The sequence below is a fragment of the Paroedura picta genome, chromosome 8 (assembly GCF_049243985.1).
Source record: "Paroedura picta isolate Pp20150507F chromosome 8, Ppicta_v3.0, whole genome shotgun sequence".
NCBI classification, from domain to species: Eukaryota; Metazoa; Chordata; class Lepidosauria; order Squamata; family Gekkonidae; genus Paroedura; species Paroedura picta.
In genome coordinates, this window is record NC_135376.1 from 43418725 (window position 1) to 43438145 (window position 19421).

General features: G+C 45.9%; 1 protein-coding gene across 1 annotated transcript; it reads left to right on the plus strand.

The window, feature by feature from the left end:
• Positions 1-6080: 6080 nt before the first annotated feature.
• Positions 6081-15240, plus strand: SFRP5 (secreted frizzled related protein 5). Its single transcript, XM_077349425.1, has 3 exons — positions 6081-6949; positions 9827-9904; positions 12993-15240. The coding sequence occupies exons 1-3, from the start codon at positions 6427-6429 to the stop codon at positions 13334-13336; spliced, it is 945 nt and encodes a 314-aa protein (XP_077205540.1). The 5' UTR covers positions 6081-6426; the 3' UTR covers positions 13337-15240.
• Positions 15241-19421: the final 4181 nt, after the last annotated feature.

Here is a 19421-nt window from a genome sequence, read left to right on the forward strand (position 1 = left end):
CCCTAAGTAGTCACCGAAGAAGGGAAACTTTCTTCCTTCCAGCACAGGATCAACTCATTCCTCCTGAGTCTACGTGTGCACAGGGGTTGTAGGCCTTGGTCCATGAAGGTCAGCCAACTTTTCTTGTCATTTCCTTCTGAAAGAACCACTTGGGCCCAATCAGATCATGCAGGCTGGACATAGAATGGCTAGAGGTGGTATCTGTAAGAAAACCAAGTGAGGGTTGCAAGGAACACCATGAGAGAAGCAGAAGGAAGGACTGTGCTATACTTCCTAGATGGAAAGGGGAAGCCTCCTTGTTCCCAGGATTGGGCTGCAAGAATGCTAAAGTAGGGCTAAGAAGTCTCGGGGTCTGTTCTGGGCTTTATCTCCTTCTTGAGGTCTCTAGGAGGAGTGAAATCCCTGGATGAGGGATCAGAAATGAGTGGCAGGCTATTTTCTGTTTAGCTGGACAAGAGCTTTTGGTGTTGTTAATTCTACTCCTGTTCTTCAGGTTCCATGCCTGGATGTAGCCAGATTCTCTCAATGCTCCCTTCTCCCCATCTCCTAGCAGCAGCCCTCATGCCCCAGGCTCCTCCTTCCCCTGGCACTCTTCCTCCAAGCTGGCCATTCTCATGATGTTGTCTACATATGGTTCTCTCAGCCTCCGTCTCCTTTCTCTACTGGAATACAACACACACACCTTCCATACACACACATACACTTACCTGTGGCTGTGAGTGCCCATCCCAGCAGCACCCATCCTTGATCCTCTGAGTCCTTTGCACACATATGTATATGCTCAAAGTAATTTTAAAAAACCATGGCAGCTGGGGCCAGGCATTCAGTGCTGTAGTTGTGTGTGACAAATGCAAAAGTTGGGCTGGCCACAGTTCATTATATTACCACCAGGACTTCTGGAAACATTGGTCTGCAAAGGACCTGGGAAGCAGCCCTCTTTGCCCTTGGCTCTCACCGTGAGCTGTAGGAATAGTTAAAAGGGTGCTTTGAGGACTATGTGAGCATTCATCCCTGTGCAACAGTCTGCAGAAATGAGCATGTGCTAGGAGGGGGATCAAGGGCCTTTGAAGTGCACGCCTATAAAATGTGTTAACACGAGCTCGTGCGTGTGCAGAGCACAAAGCCAAGCCATATTCCCTGGCAGGACGGCCTGTTCCTGGATCTCTCCACTCCTCCCCACCCTTGGCCCAGGTTTGCCAGGGCTTTTCTGTCCTTCCCACCAAGGGAGCATCTGGGAATGGTTACGTCTTGGCAGAGATGCCGAGGGACAGAGGCAAAGGAATGGGAAGCCTATAGGGGGTGCTGTTACACTCACAGAGTTTTTGGTGCACACAAAAATGCCCAGCACTTCCCACAAACTCTTGCCTAGGAATTCCCAGCACCTTTAGTCATTCACAAAGAGGCAGGGTAGAACGACAGGGACCAACTATTCATCAGTTTGGTGAGTGTGCAGGCTTCTCACCAGGCAGATTTCTTTTTCAAGACAAGGGGGGGGGAGCCCTCTAAAACCAAAACCCTCCCCTCTTTCTCATAAGAATCAGCTGTCATCCAAGAATCACCTGAAAATGCTGATTCATGCACATCTCTTTCCACCTTCGCACCCTTGCAAATTCTCACATGCACAGTCTCACCTTGTGACACTTCCCCGCAGCCTGTCATTCTCCTTTTCCTCCCCCGACAAGAGAGCAGCTCATTACCGGGTCCATCCCAGCGCATTCATCACAAGTCAGTGATTTTCTGTCAGTACCAGGGGCTACTGGGCTTATCTGGTTCCTACCTGTGATAACCGGGGGCCTGAAGCCACCTCCCCCCTCCCAGTGGGCTTGATAACAAGCTGGGTTTATCTTATCTGAAGTCCAGTGGCAGCCACAGATTAATGAGACTGGTGATTGGGGGGGGGCCCTCTGCACAGTGCTGCCAATGATGAGGCTGGGTCTGCTGAGAGTACATGTCCACACAAAAGTTAAGCATGGGATGAAAGATGTGCATGAAGGAATGGTACAGGACAGCAAGCAGGTGATGGGACTTGTAGATACCCGACAACCATGACATCGGCTAAGTGGCTTCAAGAATAAATACACTCCACTGGTCCTTCAAAAAGAATGCCACAAATATTACTCAGTGATAAAGGAGATTCACATAAGCTTTACTGCCATCTCAAGTGTGACAGGAAGGGCTGGGTCCAGAAACACCTGCTTCCTTTGTTCCTAATTCCTGACCCAGTGGGAAGTACCTGAATGTTATGTCAAAGTTGCGAAATCCTGCCTGGTCTCTGTTAACCGAAAGAACACTCTTTCTTGTACTTCCACGAGATCAGTGGCTGTCCTGTAGAGCTCCCAATCACTTAGAACATAAAAGGAAATAGTCCTTAGAAAATAAAGGCGATAATCCTGGAGATGAATTTAAAATAGTGTTTGATGAAAACAACTTGTCTGTTTTTTCCATTTCTAAAACATGAAAGGTGCACCTCCATTCCGTACATGCAAGGGAGTCTATCTTAAATGTGCATATTTCAGTGAAGAGAGGGTGAGCTAGTACTACAGTTCTGTGAATGAACTTGCTGGATTCTCTTCTATCACTAGCTGTACTTTGTTCTCCTGCTAATTCTATGTCACCATTTTTGCTGCTTAGCTCCTCTAACAAAAGCTAGGGAGAGTGAACATGATTGTTATGATATCATTGACTAAGGAAGCATAAAGAATCTAAAAGGAACAATATAGCATGTTCATTAAGCCCAGCTAAAAAGACACAATGAGGTGAGAAGCTATCCCGACACTGGGAGCACTGGGATCAGATGCAGTTTCTTTTGGGAGTCTACCCTTTTGTTTGGGCTGAGGAAGAAAGGCTCAGGTACAACCCCAGGAGGTATGTATGAGAGGCACAACTTCAGCCAGTGAAACCTCCCCAACACTGTATCCCTAGGCTGGGGGGAACCTATACCCACTGCATTTGTCAGAAGCACTGCTAGGAGAAGCCTAAACTTAATCCAAAGTTGGCTTTCCTCTACCAGTGCTAGGCAAAGGAAGGACCCCAGGAAACAGCACAAACCATCCCACCAAAATGAAGCTTTGCCTGGGGCTTCCATGTCCCCTGAATCAGGACTGAGCAGTGCTTTACAACCCGTAAGGTGATCAGGGAGGCTGTTCTCTTCCCCTAGCCAGGGCACCACGGCCTTTCCCAGTTATCCAGCACCCCCTCCCCACAGGACAAAGGTCAGAGCAAGAAGCAGTGACTAATTAATCCTCAGGAGTTGCTGTTATTACCACCCACCACCCCATTTCCCTGCAGCCAGTCATCCCAAGGGCTGGGTCACTGATAGCTGGAGAAAAATCACTTTCTAATGGATTCAGCCAAGTCTGTTTCCAGGGAGGCAAAGGCATGTAGGTTTTTCTGCAACCTCCAAGAGCACTGGACTTGAAGGGGTCAGTGACAGTCTCTTCTCTTAATGGAGAATAAAAGAAACCAAACTGTGCCTCCACTGGGAAGACACAGGTGCACTCATGTGGAGGAGTAGCTTGGTTTCTCTTAATCCTCCATACTAGTGATTGGGCGGTGCTATATTTAAACATAGAAGCTTCAAAGAACAATTATTAGAAGAAGGTCATAGAAAAGAAATCCATTAACAAATTTGGTTGCAGTCAAATTCATCTGCAGCAGCAACAATAGGACTGAGTTGTGGTTGGTAATTGCTTACTGTAACATGAGTTTCTAAACAAACATTGAGTCCAAAGGCATAATATGGAATAATTTGGCATAATACGGCATAATATGACAGTTTACTAATTTTCCACTAATTTATCTTTTCTATATATCTGTACTCTCATGATCCTTGTTCCATTTTGTCTGAGGAAGTATGCATGCACATGAAAGCTCATTCCTTGAATAAATCTTTGTTGGTCTTAAAGGTGCTATTGGACTCAATTTTTGTTGTTCTACTTCAGACCAACACAGCTACCTACTTGACTCTAACGAGTTTATGAAGATGTTTTCAAACCCTGAAAAATGGTGGCCACAATTTAACATAAGGAGATTAGTATGCTTAAGTAAGCTTACTGAAATGTAGGGGTTTGCACTGAACTTTAGCTGGTCACTTAATGCATGAACAGTCACAGATGTCTTTCTAGCCATCTCAAATGTCCCTTTTGACTGTGTACTGCATGAATTAATGTTTACTGTTCATGTAATTCACACATGTTTTATGGTAGCTGCTTTCTTTTCCCAGCCCCTGTTCCTGTGCATATCAACAGCCAATTGATAGGCAGGTGCCAATGCTTATCTCTGTTCTGTAATAAACTTCAGCTGCTGATTAACTGGAAGATGAAACAGAAACTTCACTTGGTCCAGAACACTAGTCATTGCAGTCATGATCTTGGATTCCATGCATTTTAGGCCACTACTGTGAGATCTCCACCAGCAAAATTGCTCACAACTCGTCAAAAGTTCTTACCATTTACATTCATGTCTGCATGCAATAGTGCTTCAAATAATTTGCTGGATGTAAACATATGGAAGACATTTTTAAAAGGACATGTTTGGGGCTGGAAACACCCTAGAACAAATGCACTTCAGTCATGGTGACCTCCAAATCCTTAGTTGCACCTGTTAATGGGACTTCTCTGCAGTGGTGGAAGTCACTCAAGAAAGATCACGTCTAATGGACCTCGTCACTGTGAGCTTAGCTAGGAAGAAAGCTAGGCAGTGGGGGGGTCAGCACAACAGCAGAATCCTTGAGCTCTCCTGAGTACCCTGCAGCAAGTGCAAACACTTAATTTGAAGGGTACCTTGGATGGTGAACATTGTCCTCAACATGCACTGCTCACACTCGGGCAGCTTCCAGTCATCCAGTACTCAGCTTCACATGACCAGTGTGGAATCACCAATTTGAGGGATATTTTCAGATTAAACTCTGAAGCCTTCACTCTATTCCTACTCTTCTTGCCATGCTGTGACCTCACACACACACACACACACAATTAAAGCATTTCCTGGATAGTTCATTAGTATCCATTATGGCCCTTTCAATTTCCTGTTTTCACTTCTCAAGTTCTGGTTGCCTGCTGAAATCACCTCCTCATGCCCAAGGGGTCTATCTAACTTTTCAACAGCCCCAGGTAGAAGAGGCTGCTCACAACCCTGAAATCTTAATCAGATTTATCCTGATCTTTCCAGATTGAGCTTCATGATGCCATTCCCTCTCTGACCTGCAAAGCGGATCCAGCTCTTTCCAGATCCTTGCACAAACCCCAATCTCTATGGTCCTAGCCAAATTTACCAAGTCTCATCTTGCTCCATATAGCCTGATGGATCTGTGAAAAGATCCAGCTATTAACCTGCAGCTCTCAATCCTTCTGCACTGAGCAATTTTATAACTACTTCAAATACTCTCATCAGGAAACCAGGGATGTAATTGTGCTATGTGCTGAAACATTCACACAGTGACCTCAGATTGTAACAACTTTGCCTCTGCAAGCTCAAAGGTCTTTTTCTGACATTCGTCCAACTCAAGCAATAGTCGAAAAAGAACTGTTGCCTCCCTGCCATTTATTTGTAATCTGTGTGTCATAAATCAAGAATCCATGCACAATTGTTTCAATATTTAACTAGTGAGATAAACATTCACTGGACATCACGGAGCCCAATGAATGTAGCTGACAGGTTTTGCAAATGTGCCTTCCCTCCTGGCCATAGACATTTTAACACCAGAAGCCTCCCTGCCCCCAAATTAAAATCAAGCACGTAGGCTGCGCTGGAATGGAACTCACAGCAAGGACACCTGAGAGATGGAACCTGTGCTATTTCCTTGCCTTCCCTACTGAAATCTGCTGCCCAGATCTGTGGCCCAAAGCTTTTCCATGGCATGTCTGCTGGTACCTGCTGCAGGCAGGTGTGTCTGTCTGTGTGTGCATGCAAGAGATGGGGGAAAGCTAGTAAGAGCAAGAAGGGATTGGGGAAAATAAGCAGAAAGCAGAAGGAAAGAAACGGGAAAAGAGGAGGAGGAGGAGGAGGAGGAACGAGAAAGCTGGAGGAACGGCCCAGAGTGGGAGGTGGGAACAACCTCATGGCTGTCTCCCAAGTCAACCTTGAGAGGGGGGAGTGTGCCTGGTGAAGATTGGCTGCTGTCTCTCCCCAAGGGGCTGCTTTGTAAGTCTAGAGGGGGTGGTGCTAAACAGCCCTGAGCAGAGATTTTGACTTAATCGAGCAGCAGCTCACTTCATCCCTCCGATAGGGCCAGTTACGAACACTTAGCCTTGGGGAGAACAGATCTGCTTTCTCAGGGAAGACAGATTGGTTCTGAGAAGCAGATGTTGGCAACTCGACTGGGGTAGGGTTCGGGATTGCCCATGCGACTTGGCCCCCATCGACATCCAGTGGCCACCTAGTCTCACGTGCCTTCTGGTGAAGACTTAAGGGGAGTGTCTGTGAGCCATGATGTCACTCTGCCAGTGGAACGCCTGGGCCACAGGGCTGCTAGTTCTCACGCTGGGCTGGGCACTGGGCACAAGTCAGGAGTATGACTACTACAGCTGGCAGTCAGACAACTTCCAGCACGGACGCTTCTACACCAAGCAGCCACAGTGTGTGGACATCCCGGCTGACCTGCAGCTCTGCCACAATGTGGGCTACAAGCGCATGCGCCTACCTAACCTGCTAGATCATGAGTCTATGCCGGAGGTCAAGCAGCAAGCCAGCAGCTGGGTGCCTTTGCTGGCCAAGCGGTGCCATTCGGACACCCAAGTGTTCCTGTGTTCTCTCTTTGCACCTGTCTGCCTCGACCGACCCATCTATCCATGCCGCTCGCTTTGTGAGGTAGTGCGTGACTCGTGCGCACCCGTCATGGAATCCTATGGCTTCCCCTGGCCTGACATGCTCAGCTGCAACAAATTCCCCTTTGACAACGACCTGTGCATCACTGTGCAGTTTGGAAACAGCCAAGCTACTCAACCACCAGGTAACCGCGTGGGGGGAGGAGGGGGAAGCCTGAGTTCGACTGTCCCCTAGGTATTACCATTCCTGTGGCCTTTGGTAATTCACGCACATATTTTCCACAGCACCTTGGTTCCTACAGCCAGAATCTTGGGCAGCTTTTGGACTAGGCTGATGTTTTCCCCCTTCTGGCTTATCCAGATGAATACTCAGCAGCTTTACTGGCACTGCAGAATGCAGATGCACCTTCCAGGCTACCCAGGACATAACAAGGAGGATGGTGTGAGGATTAGCCACATAAGACTGGGGGGAGGGGGGAAGCCTGAAGGTTTATTCCATGTTTGCTACTTATTTGAGACAATTTGCACTAGTGCAGCAAGCAGCTTCCCAGTTGTGCTGAGATAATACTAGGCAAATTACAGCGAGGTGTTCTATTCAAGACCTCAAGAAGTTCCATTGTTCAAGACTCCTCATAGCTTCCCACATTTCATTGGAATGGAATTGTATGTTACAACTATCTGTTCAGCCTGTTAGTTTGATGTATTCTGGAGACCTTTATGCTGCTGCATTATTTCAGGAGCAAGCTTTTTGAGAAATTCCCTTTGCCTGCCTCACAAAAGATACCTGTCCATTTGGCAATGGGACTGTTCCTCTGAGAATTTTTCCTGTTGCTCTTCCACTGCCTTCTCCCCCCCTCCAGGTTCCAGGGCAAGCTCTGTGAACCAGGCTTCCAACCTTCTGGTTCTAGCCTGCAAGCAGAAACTCCAGCTAAGAAATCAGTTTTGGGTGTTGGAGACAGACAACTGTGTTAAAATAAATGGCTAAGGTTAGTTAAATAACTGCAGGCACCCTGTATTGAAAAGACTCTTATACTTTATAAAAGCACAGTTCTTTAAAATCATTGGCAAATTTTTGGCCTAGCAACTGGTAGGAGTTCACCCTACCAGAGTAGTAAAGGACATTCAAAGAGACGCCAGGCACACTGGCAACATTTGACATAGAAGCCAGAAGGACTCCTGAACTACAGCACTTCTTCTATAGTGATAGTTATCAGTGGATTGGGGTCTGTCATTATTCCACATTATAATCTTTGGGGATCTTGCTATGGGTATATGTGGGAGAATCCCCTCCAATGTTATTAAGCTGGGCACTATTTTCCATGCAAGCTTCCTTGAACCCCTAAACCATGTCAGATGAGATATTTACTTCCCAAACAGTAGGGAATTGGGGACAGCTATTTCAGGATCCCTTTTCTTAGAACAAGGAACACGTGAGATTTGTATGTGTAAATCTGTTCATTTACAAAGGAAATAACTGGCAGCACAGATGCTATCAGTAGACATAAGCCTTGGAAAGGAAAGCCTAGTGAGCTTTGAACCCAGTTTTCACCCAGCCTCCACTTCCAGTTCATAAATTGCCATCACGTATAACCTTGACTATGATTCCCAGGAAAGCCTAAACACCTCAGTTCTTAGTGTACAGGTTGATGGAGGAGGAATAGGAGGTACTGAAGAGGCAGAAGAGCCTGAGGCAGGTAGATTATTCCCCAACAACAGAACACTTGGTGGAACTCTCACTAATCCACTCTGCACAATCCCTTAGATTTATCATCCTTGCAAACAGCTGGCATTTATTCCAATTGCATTTCCTTGACCTCATATTTAAGAGGAGGTCAAAGGCACCCTGGTTTGTTCCTCACTCATGCCACAGATAGATCACTGACCCAACCCATTTCCCCTTCAGTAACTAGTTGCATGCAGACAATCCCAAGAAAGGATTTCTGCAAGTTCACCTGCATTATTTTAGGAGCAAGTGGTGGGATGATAAAATGCTCACAAAGGAGTTTAAAAGAATTAACCTCCTTCTGCAACAGTCATCATCCACTTCATACCCAAGAATCACCTTTGATCCACACCTGCAACAACAGACTAATTTATAATTTCTTACAGGACATGTAAATCCTTTTCCTTCTCCCTCTCTTGAGGATAACAAAAGGTGACAAGTCGGCCAGAACATGTTTGCCTTTAAAACTCTTATATTAGAGGAAGTTTAAGCAGGGTCCACTTGACATGCAGATATGAGAAGATCTAGACCTGTTGAAATGTCCTTTTCTAAGCAATTATAGATTAAGGAACTCCATTTTATTTTGTCTCTGCCTCCCATCTTGGATTTCCTTCTTTGATTTTCTCCTCCTCACCTTTTTTCTCCATCTCCTCCAAAGAAAAATGTGGGATTGTCTGCACCCCTCAGTTGTAATTTATTTTAAGTCAGGATATGTACCTAGTTAAGCCTCTATCTGAAATGCTAAAGCTTCCCAGAACCACTTATTCAGTCTGGTTAATCCCAGTATACATAAAGCTGCAGGGGAAGGCTGCTCTCCCCTATTATTCATGACAGCACCAGACTTGCCCTTGCAATTGTTAGCCTAGACTTGAGACTAAGAAGACTGTTCTGCCCTTGTATTCGTTTCTATTTGTGCAGGTCCTTCACTGTCAGGTTTGCTTTCAAACCAGAGAAAAGCACATCTTAATAATCAGCTTAACTCTTCATTTACCATACATCACTTTTAAGCAAGGGAAATCAAATAGAAATTTATTTAACTGGTGCAAGGATAATGATCTATGTAAAATGAAAGAAGCACAGATGTGCTTGAAGCATCCGTTCCATGAGAGATAAATATGTTTCCCCAGAAGCTAACCCCTTTCCCATAAAGATTACTGGCATCCTTTTCTGACTGAGCCTTCCATTCAGAATACTTTGTGAGTCATGACTCATCACTGGCCCTTCATGATGATGCAGACAAACTGGGGCCGGGAAGTAATTACTACTAGGTGGGCAGGGATGGCTCAAAATTGTCCCAGTCATCTGGTGGTCACTCACTCATTGTTCTTCCAACTGACAGTGTCCAAGATCTGCACCCAGTGTGAGATGGAGCACAAAGCTGACGGCATAATGGAGCAGATGTGTTCCAGTGATTTTGGTGAGTCGTTCTTCTGAAAACACAAGGAGTTTCTCCGGTTGGGTCCCCCGAGACTGGTGCTCCACTGAACCACTCTTGAGAATGAGCTGCAGTTTCATTCCCTACAACCTTCAGTGCCACTTGCTGGGTTTCCAAGATGACCAGCAGCAAGATGATCATCACACTCACAGCTGTGCAAGGAGGGACCAGTCTAGTAATGAGATGGATCATCTTGGGCACAGAGGGAGGCAATGGCAGCAGGGGATTTAAACCCCCTTGCTCAAACACATCAACTTTTAGGAAGCAGTGCCTCCTCTCCAGGCACCTGGAATAGCAAAAGAAGGACAAGCCTCCCTTCGGTGCACCAATGGGCATTGCAGGATAATCAGACCCAGTTAAATAACGGCAGCAATATGACAAGCACTGACATTTATGTCTTCTTAAATAAATTACTTTACTTTTATTAAAGCCAACTATATGAGGACTCAGATAAGGTCAAATCGAGGGAATAGGAAAATCCATTTGTACACAGTGAAATAGTCATTCTTTAAGTTGTGGACTTCAGCTGTGGAATTTGCGGGTCACCACGGCAAAAAGAGTTCAGCCCAAGGGGGGCTAAAGAAACACAATAGAGTGTATCTCTTTTGCTTGAGGTTTCACCTCCATTCCAAAGTACATTGATAGTAGGGCAAATTATGCAACTGCCAACAACAGCATGCACACAAACACACAAAGATTTTCTCTGAAATCATGGTCTCCTCCTGCCTCCTCTCCTTTACAAACAGCACTTGATAACGATGGCAAGGAATAGCCTGTATTCAGGTCTCCCAGGATCAGACATACTTTTTCCACCTTGTGTGAGTCATAATTCCTCTACATATGATCGGCCCCAAAGCTCTTCTTAGAACCCACAACATGAGGAAATCCAGAGTACAAATAAGGTAGCCCATGGATGCAACTGTGGCAGTTCCGGCCATTGCGGTTGTAAAGCATTACTGTAAGCAAGCAAATTACTTCTGGCTGCAATCATGGGCCATCCAACTCATGCTTCTTCATACAATTTCTGAGCCCCAAAAACAGATCTGACTATGATTGGCTCCTCCTTTTTAGGGGAAGCAGAAACTTCAATGTGCGGCAATTGGCAATTTCTCCAATGACCCTGTGCTACATCGTTGTGCTACAAGGTTAATGCCTGAACCTGCATGTGAGGTTAAATGAATGAAGAATTGAGACGGGGGAACGAATCACATTGCCATCCAGAAAGAGAAGAAGCAGCTATAGTATTATCTTTCTGTTTCTTAAGCATGGGAGGATATGTGAATATCCAACTCCACTGATCAGGCTTACAGGGGATCCTCACAGTTTTCAGAAAACTGAAGTTGTTAAAAAAATATATTAGGATTTTTAAATCTCCCCTAACATAGTTGTTGAGGCCCATATGAGGATAACACACAGATCTCTGCCACTGCAGACTTGGTGGTGACTAAGGGATGGGAGCCAAGGCAGGCCCAGAAGTCAGGCCAGGAGCCACATTGGCCTTGCAGGCAGCAAGGAGCCACAGAGAGCCTGGCACCAGAGGTTCTGGGCTCACTGCCACCAATGCTAGGGGGATGGGGGGCAGAAGCCATGCAGAGCTTGCAAGCATCAGTGGAAAGGTTTTCAGGGGGCAGGAGTGTAGTGTGCCTGGCAGCAGAGGCAGGGACAGTGGAGTCTCAATGATGTGAGGGAGGGCACTGGGTTCCCCAACATCAATATTTGTTGGGGCATGCATGGGGCAAGAGCCTGGTGGTGGAGGCCAGGAGTCACTGAGGCCTCACCAATGGTTGCTGTGATCATGGGGGGAGGGGTGGGATCCACAATACTTGTGGGGGGATTCTTTCCCCCTCTCAGCTGTATTTTAATTTTAATTTAACTTAAAGCTGGAGCAGTGACAGGCCACTGGAAATGCCAATGGGCAGAGGTTAAAGCTAAGAAGAGGAAAGATCCTTCCCCAATGCATACCACAGGTCTCCACTTGTGAAGATATATAAATCTCAACATGGCCAAATCTGTGGATACTTAAATCTGGAGATTGGAACCATGAACAGACAAGACTGATTTCTACAAATCTTAAAAATACCCCAGGTACACAGCAGAATTTGACACCACCACCATCCCCCACACAAAATAATAGAAGCAGCATTTGTAGCTTAAAGAAGCAAATTCCCTCAGTGGCCATTCCTGACACACAATATGACCAGTCTTAAAACTTGATTTTGGCAGTAAAAGCAGGGGATATGGCCCTTTCCTGGGCTGTTCTGGCCTTGTCATGTACCTTGGGTGACTCACACAGGGTTGGCCACCTACTATTGTTCAACAGCAGCCACCTTCAACAGCAGCCACCTCAACAGTAGAGTGGCTAGAATTTCAGTCAAGGGTTGGGGAGGCCCAGGTTCAAGACCTGCTGTGCTATAGAAGCTCATAGGATGACCTTGGGTCAGTCACACCTAAATGACCCCACAGAACTGTTGTGAGGATAAAATGGAGAAGAGAATGGCTTAAGCTGCTCTCAACTCCTATTATGGAGAAAGGTGGGGTATAATTTAAATAAATACATAATAACTATAGGCAAAGGGGGAGCAGATAAAAGTAGGAGCAGGAAGGAGATAAAAGCAGCAGGGAAAGGGGAGGCTATTGGAGTTGCCAGGAGGAAGAAAGGAGGAAATACTCGGGTGAGAGGGATATAGCTGAAAGTGAGGTTTGCCCCTCGCAAGTCTTTGCTGATTCCCTGGTGGCTGGCCCTGCATAGTGGCTAGAATGGAGCAGTTTTCCCAGGAAGAAAAGGCTGAAGGACAGACGGCAGATGATTTAGCTTGGCTGGTGGGTGGGAAGAAGAAATGGAAGCAGGGAAGGGGGAAAAGCTACGGGGGCTTTCAGGGAAAGAGGAAACAGTGGGGGACAGGAATACAAGATGTACCCACAAGACCTTGTGGCTCCCCTGCTTGCACTGACCAAATTCTTTCTCCATTCATATACAGTCATTCGGGGGCTGGGAAGACGTTGAAGCTAACCCATTCCTTCCATGTACAAAGGCATATAATTTAATCCATTATCCTTTTTTCATGCACAGTGGTGAAGATGCGTATCAAGGAGATCAAGAAAGAAAACGGGGAGCGGCGTTTGGTGGCTGCTCAAAAAAAGAAAAAGCTGCTTAAAGTGGGGCCACTGAAGCGCAAGGACACCAAGAAGCTGGTGCTGCATATGAAGAATGCAGCTGCTTGTCCCTGCCCCCAGCTTGATGACCTCAGTGGCAGCTTCCTGGTGATGGGTAGGAAGGTGGGTGGGAGACTGCTGGTCCTGGCCATTTACCGCTGGGAGAAGAAGAACAAAGAGATGAAGTTTGCTGTCAAATTCATGTTCTCCTACCCCTGTTCCATGCATTACCCCTTCTTCTATGGGCCGGATCCCCACTGAATTGTCACTCATTTTGAGAGCCTTGCTCATTCTTGCTCACACTACATACCCTTTCCTTCCTCTATGAGCAGACCCATCTGATCTATGTGTCCACCCCTGCAAGGATTCCTTCTGCTCCAGATCTTCATGAAATTTCTGCCCATTGTGACCTTCCTTAACACTAGAGAACTTTCAGAACTCCCCTTCATCCTGAACACTTGGGAATTAACAGCAGGTGTAATAACTCTTCAGTCCTAGTTATCCTCTAACAGTGACTGAATTGTCCAGGATTTTCCCAGAAACATAATGGCTGTGAATGTTTATAGCCAACTCCAGGTTTCTATTGTTAATCCCTGTGATGGAGCAGATCAAGATGGGGAGCCATGCTAATCTGTCTGTGGTGTAGAAAACAACAAGAGTCCAGGAGCAGGGTATGAGCCTTCATTAGACACTGCTCACTTCTTCAGGTACCTGAAGAAGAGAGCAATGAAAGTCTAAAATCAAGCAGGATTAGAAGGCATTAGAAGAGAGCAATGAAAGTCTAAAATCAAGCAGGATTATCTGTGCTTTGACCCTTCCAGTTATTAACTTGCATAGTTCTTTGAAGCCCTGCATAGAGTTCTGCTTGCTCTAAAGAGACTTTAGACTGTCAGGACCAGCAGTGCATCTGGAACAAGCATGTCCAACTAGAATGTCATTGAACTGACAATCCCTGGTTTGGGCCTCCTTGACCCCAAGCTGAAGACAATTTCAAGCAGCAGCTTGACAGCTTTGTCCTACTTGCATAGTGGTACCAAGATGAATGTAATGTAACTAAAGTTGCCCTTTAGCCATGACATGATAATCTATTACCCTATTCACCCCCCACTGCCTTCATCATTGCTTTGAATTATGAGAACATAACTCAGGCAGAGTTTTTTTGGACCCTTAAACACTGTAGGCAATTTCAAGTGAGTAGCAAGGCTATATAGCATGAAAGTGATCTGCTCCCACAGTGCTAATGTAAATGCTGTTGCCAAGGCATGGTGCCTCGTAAGCCATGGAGTTCAAGTGATCTATAGATTTAATTCTTCATGGCTGTTTTAATGGAGGGGAACCCGTTCCATACAAGCTACCCTCAATGAGAAACATCCCTGAAAATGGGGGCCCATCAATTCCTGTCTCCTCTGTCCTCCACGCTCACCTGTTTACAACTTGCAGAAATACTGCTACTCTACACAGCACTACTGTGAACTTACTAGAGAGGCAAATCTACCCTGCATGCATTCCAGTGAGGATGCCTAGCCAGCAACTGGGCGGTTGTGTCCAGCAGCCAGGGTGCCAGACCACCAACTGAGCCCAGCTGATGGCAAACACACGGGGGATGCTGTCTCCATGGGGCCCCTCTGGTTGGCATACTCCCAACCTCCTGAGCTCTGGAATCAGCTGCCAAACTAATCTGGGGATGAATATTTATAGCAGGAGCAGCATGCCAGTCTCTGGGACAGGAGGGGGGAGTTGCCCAACCGAGACTGTGGTGACTGAGCCCAGCCTCAGTGCCTTACAGAAACCTCTCAGTCAGCCTGGGAATCCCAGGCCCTCAGACTTCCTCGATATACTGCTTTGTAGCAAGTCACACGCAGTACTGTGTGGTGGGGCTCATGGTCAGTGGTAGCAACTGCCTGTCGTTACTCACTATCCTCTGTCAGCTATTCTTGCAAGCTCCTTTTGCTCATATTTATCACAAGAGGGAGGAGGATCATTCATGCGTGCTGACCAAAAATGGGAGGGGTGATGGCACATGGAACCCTAAAAGGGACAACTCCAGAGAGCAATCCCTTGGGAGGGAGCTGCCTAAAGGCTATCCGAAGGCAATCGAGTCCTGCTGTTCCTGAAGATTTCAAATCAAAAAATGACTTTTTCACTCTATTAAAAAGTAAATTCTACCTAGTGCCTGCTCAAAGCTGCTCTTTTTCTTTTACATTCCACATAAACAGGCAGGAGAATCTTTAATATCAGGGGAGGTCTTGAACTGCTGTCCTCTGAGGCGCATTTGTGCTAAAAGGAATCACATCTGCCTCCAAGCACTGAACTTAAGTCTCAGCCATGCGGTCATCTATTGCTTACTCCCAAGAATCAGGCCAACTAAATGCACTGCCACTATGTGTAAGAGAATGATTGTATATGTACAAGGATCAAGAGGATATGTGAGGCACACCAGATCTTTTGCATTCTAACATGCAAATATACAAAAACAAGGATGTGTGTGAGACACAAAGGACTCATGGAGGAAGGGGACATAAATGCCCACCTGGCTCACTTTGTGTTCTTGTTCACCTCATATCCCATCACCTTTCTTCCCCCTCCAATCTCTTGCCAAAGCCACTCAGAATTTAGAAAACACCCCCAACCCCACCCCACCCCAGCCACCCCCATCTACACAATAGCGGCCATGTTTCAAGCCACACTTTGGGGTCATCGTTCAGAGTTAAGTGTGTTGACTGAGGGCTTCTTGGTGCAGCAACATGGACTCAGGCAGCATTCCAGCAGTTCCTGGTGGTGTCCACAACATATGAACAAGGTGATGAGAGGAATAGGATGAAATTAATTCAAATTGGATGAAATTAATTCAAAAGAAATTCCATCTAAACATCCGGAAGAAGTTCCTGACAGTTAGAGCGGTTTCTCAGTGAAACAGGCTTCCTCGGGAGGTGGTGGATTCTCCATCTTTGGAGATTTTTAAACAGAGGCTGGAGAGCCAACTGACAGGCTGATTCCGTGAAGGCTCAAGGGGTTGGCAGGTTACAGTGGATGAGCAATAGGGTTGTGAGTGTCCTGCATAGTGCAGGAGGTTGGACTAGAAGACCCATGAGGTCCCTTCCAACTCTATTATTCTATGAATACATGATAATGGTCCCGCTCAAAAATGATATCTATACTAAAAACAATTCTGATATAATTCTCCCCCCCCCCACATACCCACACATCTTTAAATAGCAAACTGTGCAAGAAGGGAGTAACTCATATTTCTCAGTTTGTGCAGGTGGATTTCAAGCTACTTCCCTTTGGACATGTTACGTGGAGGTGACAACAGCTGTTTATTTTATCCAAGAACGGTTAAGTGGGGAATTTTGCACCCCTTTAGAGTAGGTCACAAAGAACACAAATATGTCTTCGTCTGCTGCTGCCTGACATAAGAACACTGCTAAGGGACAGGGTAGCTGTTCTCCTCCAATAACTCCCCTGAGGTCAAGTCTTCATTCTTCCCTCCAAAATTCTGAACCAAACCAAACACATGAGGCTTGGAAGATTCTGAATTTATGATCAGGCAGTTTTGGATGTATGTGAGTAGCCCCTCTGTAGGTGACCTGATGTTCAGTCCACGATCTTCTATCTTAGCATTTTCATCCAAGTTTCCTGGGAGCACCACACTCATCAACTCAGTTCTACATTTCCTAGAAGTGTACCAATGACTGTTTATGCACTGGTGGTTTCATGCCAAGCTGCAAGCTAGAGCTTTAAACATGGCAGGTTGCCCCACCTCTTCCTGCACCCACACAGGGAAGCATTTGGCCTGGTGCACCTCATCTGCCCCCAATTTGTGCTCCTGCATGGGAACTGGGGCAGTGAAGTTCCCAGTGCGTAAACGGTCAATATGATGCATTCCTTTAGTGGCACCAAACACTACCACCCCACACACACTCCCAACATCTACTATAACTTATTTCCAGTTTCAAATATAAACTAGAAAAGACTGCAGGGCAATGACTGCTACAGAAAGTAGCAGGTAAAACAGCACATTTTCTGTAACTTCAGTCTTGGTACAATTGACATCTGTTCTTGAGCTGCAAATAATAGGTCAAAACTATTCATTGCAAAACAATTTAGAAGAACTCCAGGCACATTTTGAAAGCTACAAGCATCAGACGTACACCATCTAGAGGCCAGAGACACACTCAGCAGCACAGCTGGTTGTCCAAAGGGTTTCCATTTGTTCTCCCCTCAAATACCACTAACAGCTTGAAATTAGCCTGGGTTCTCAACTCAAGCCTCAGAACTTTTTTCAATAAACTAAATCGCTTTGCTCTTGAAGTTAATGCAACACACAACTCTCTTGTCAAAGCTGATTTCCATCCCTCATGCCAGAAATACTGACCCATCGCATTTCAGCAAACTGAACTACTTTCCCTTTAATTATTACTGCCCCCCCCCCCCCGCTTATCCTGCAAACGTCTGTGTCCAAATCCTGGCTGCCTCTGTGCATTTTGTAGTACTTTCACACCACTTGGGGGTTCACAGATTGCTGTGCCACCTGGCAACACCAGGTACCATGATATTATTGGTCGTCACCAGACCTATTGGGGAGGACCACAGTCACTTTCATACATCATGTCAAGGAAAAAGAATTTTAGATGCTTATTTCTGTACAAATGTTCTGCAGTGGTAAAATAGACAATGAAACAGATGGCTTGTGATCCAAACCATCGAGTTGTGGCATTCAGTTCTCTGAGCTGAAATTTCCCCAACTTGGTCATATTCCAAGAATCATTTTTGCTCCACATTTTGGATAAAACATTACAGGTGGAGTAACATTACAGGTGGAGTAATAAACAACTTTAATTTCTTAACAGAAGGGTATCAATCTAAGTCGCTTCTAAATCCACTGATCTCCTTTGGATTAAACTGGAATAGCTCTGTGTAGAAATGGCAAAGTGCATACCAGGGTTGGCTAATGAGATTCAGGATCAAACCTCTTCTGCCAAGGAAACTTTCTGGGTGACTTTGAGCCAGTCTCACATACCCTCGACCTAAACAAACTCACAGGCTTGTCATAAGAATAAAATGGGGGAGAGGTACATAAGCCACACTATGTCCCTACTGGAGAGAAAGGCAATGGATAAATGAATACTGTAAATTAGCTGGGTTTTTAAAAAAAAATGATTTGACCTACATGTACAATGTCTACGTAAATAATCCCAATGCACCCTGGTCCTGTCTGCCATTTGCTTCCCCTCCCAGCGATGCTCTCGTAACCAGGCACTGCTAAACGAACATGCCTATGTGGTGTAGTGGTGTGTCAGGCAAGGATTGGGGAGACCAAGGTTCAAATCCCCATTCTACCATGGCAGCTTTCTGGGTGACCAGTCATTTGTGCAGCCCAGCCTGCCTCACAAGGATGTTGTTGTAATAACAGGGAAAAGGGGGATGATGTCTCAGGGATGGCCAAACTGTGGCTTTCTGGATGTTCACAAACTACAATTACCATGAGGGGATGAGGAACTGGGGTTTCTGCTGGTGGGTGGCTTCTACCATGAGGTAACTGTAGTCCGAGGACATTTGGCCACATTTTGGTCATGCCTAAGATGCTTTGGGTCGCCACGGGGGAGAAAACTAGGGTATAAATATCTTAAGCAAACAGAAGCCACCCGCCAGCTGAAACGCCAGTCCCTCATCCCCCTCCCCATCCATGACAAGCGGCTCCGCTGCTATTAGCTTTCCCAAAATATCCCTGTGGCTCTTGCACCCAGTCAGCTGCAGCAGCACCTTCTCCTTACCTCTGTGATCAGGCTGCAATAAATAAAATAAATGCTTTATGTTCTCCCAGCAGAATTTGGCAAGATTTGGGAAATACCACTTCACAGCGATCTATATATAAACAACCCTATATTGATCCACCCAATGCAGTCTTATGATGTGCTTCATTCACTTACAAAAATTGCCATCTTGCAAAGTTTAAAATGTCACCTTGTGCCAATGGTGCAGGAAATTATGAGATTACTATGTGTAAATGGTGGAATAATGTACAAATTGTAGAGGATCTGTAAATAAAGTAGCAGCAGAGGCACCGTCAACCCCCTCGCAGCCACCTCCTGCACAGGGCTGATTAGCATCCCACAAGTTTTAATGAGATTACTTTTGATATTGATTGAGCATTGCTGCTATTTTTGTCTTGAGCCAGCTAGGGAGCAGAAGGTGCACCCACTCACTGCTGCTATGCTGCTCAGCTCCTAGCTGCGGCAAGGTAAAGGCCATTCCTACCAGTGGATGAGATTCAGATTCCCAGTTGTACTGTGGTCAATTCTTATATACCGGACCCAGGGCAAGTGTGCAAACAGTCAATGAGCTA

Coding starts and splice junctions, on each gene's coding strand:
- SFRP5 (XM_077349425.1), top strand. CDS start 6,427: ATGATGTCACTCTGCCAGTGGAACGCCTGGGCCACAGGGCTGCTAGTT. Junction 6,950..9,826: donor CCAAGCTACTCAACCACCAG/GTAACCGCGTGG, acceptor TCCAACTGACAG/TGTCCAAGATCTGCACCCAG. Junction 9,905..12,992: donor GATGTGTTCCAGTGATTTTG/GTGAGTCGTTCT, acceptor TTTCATGCACAG/TGGTGAAGATGCGTATCAAG.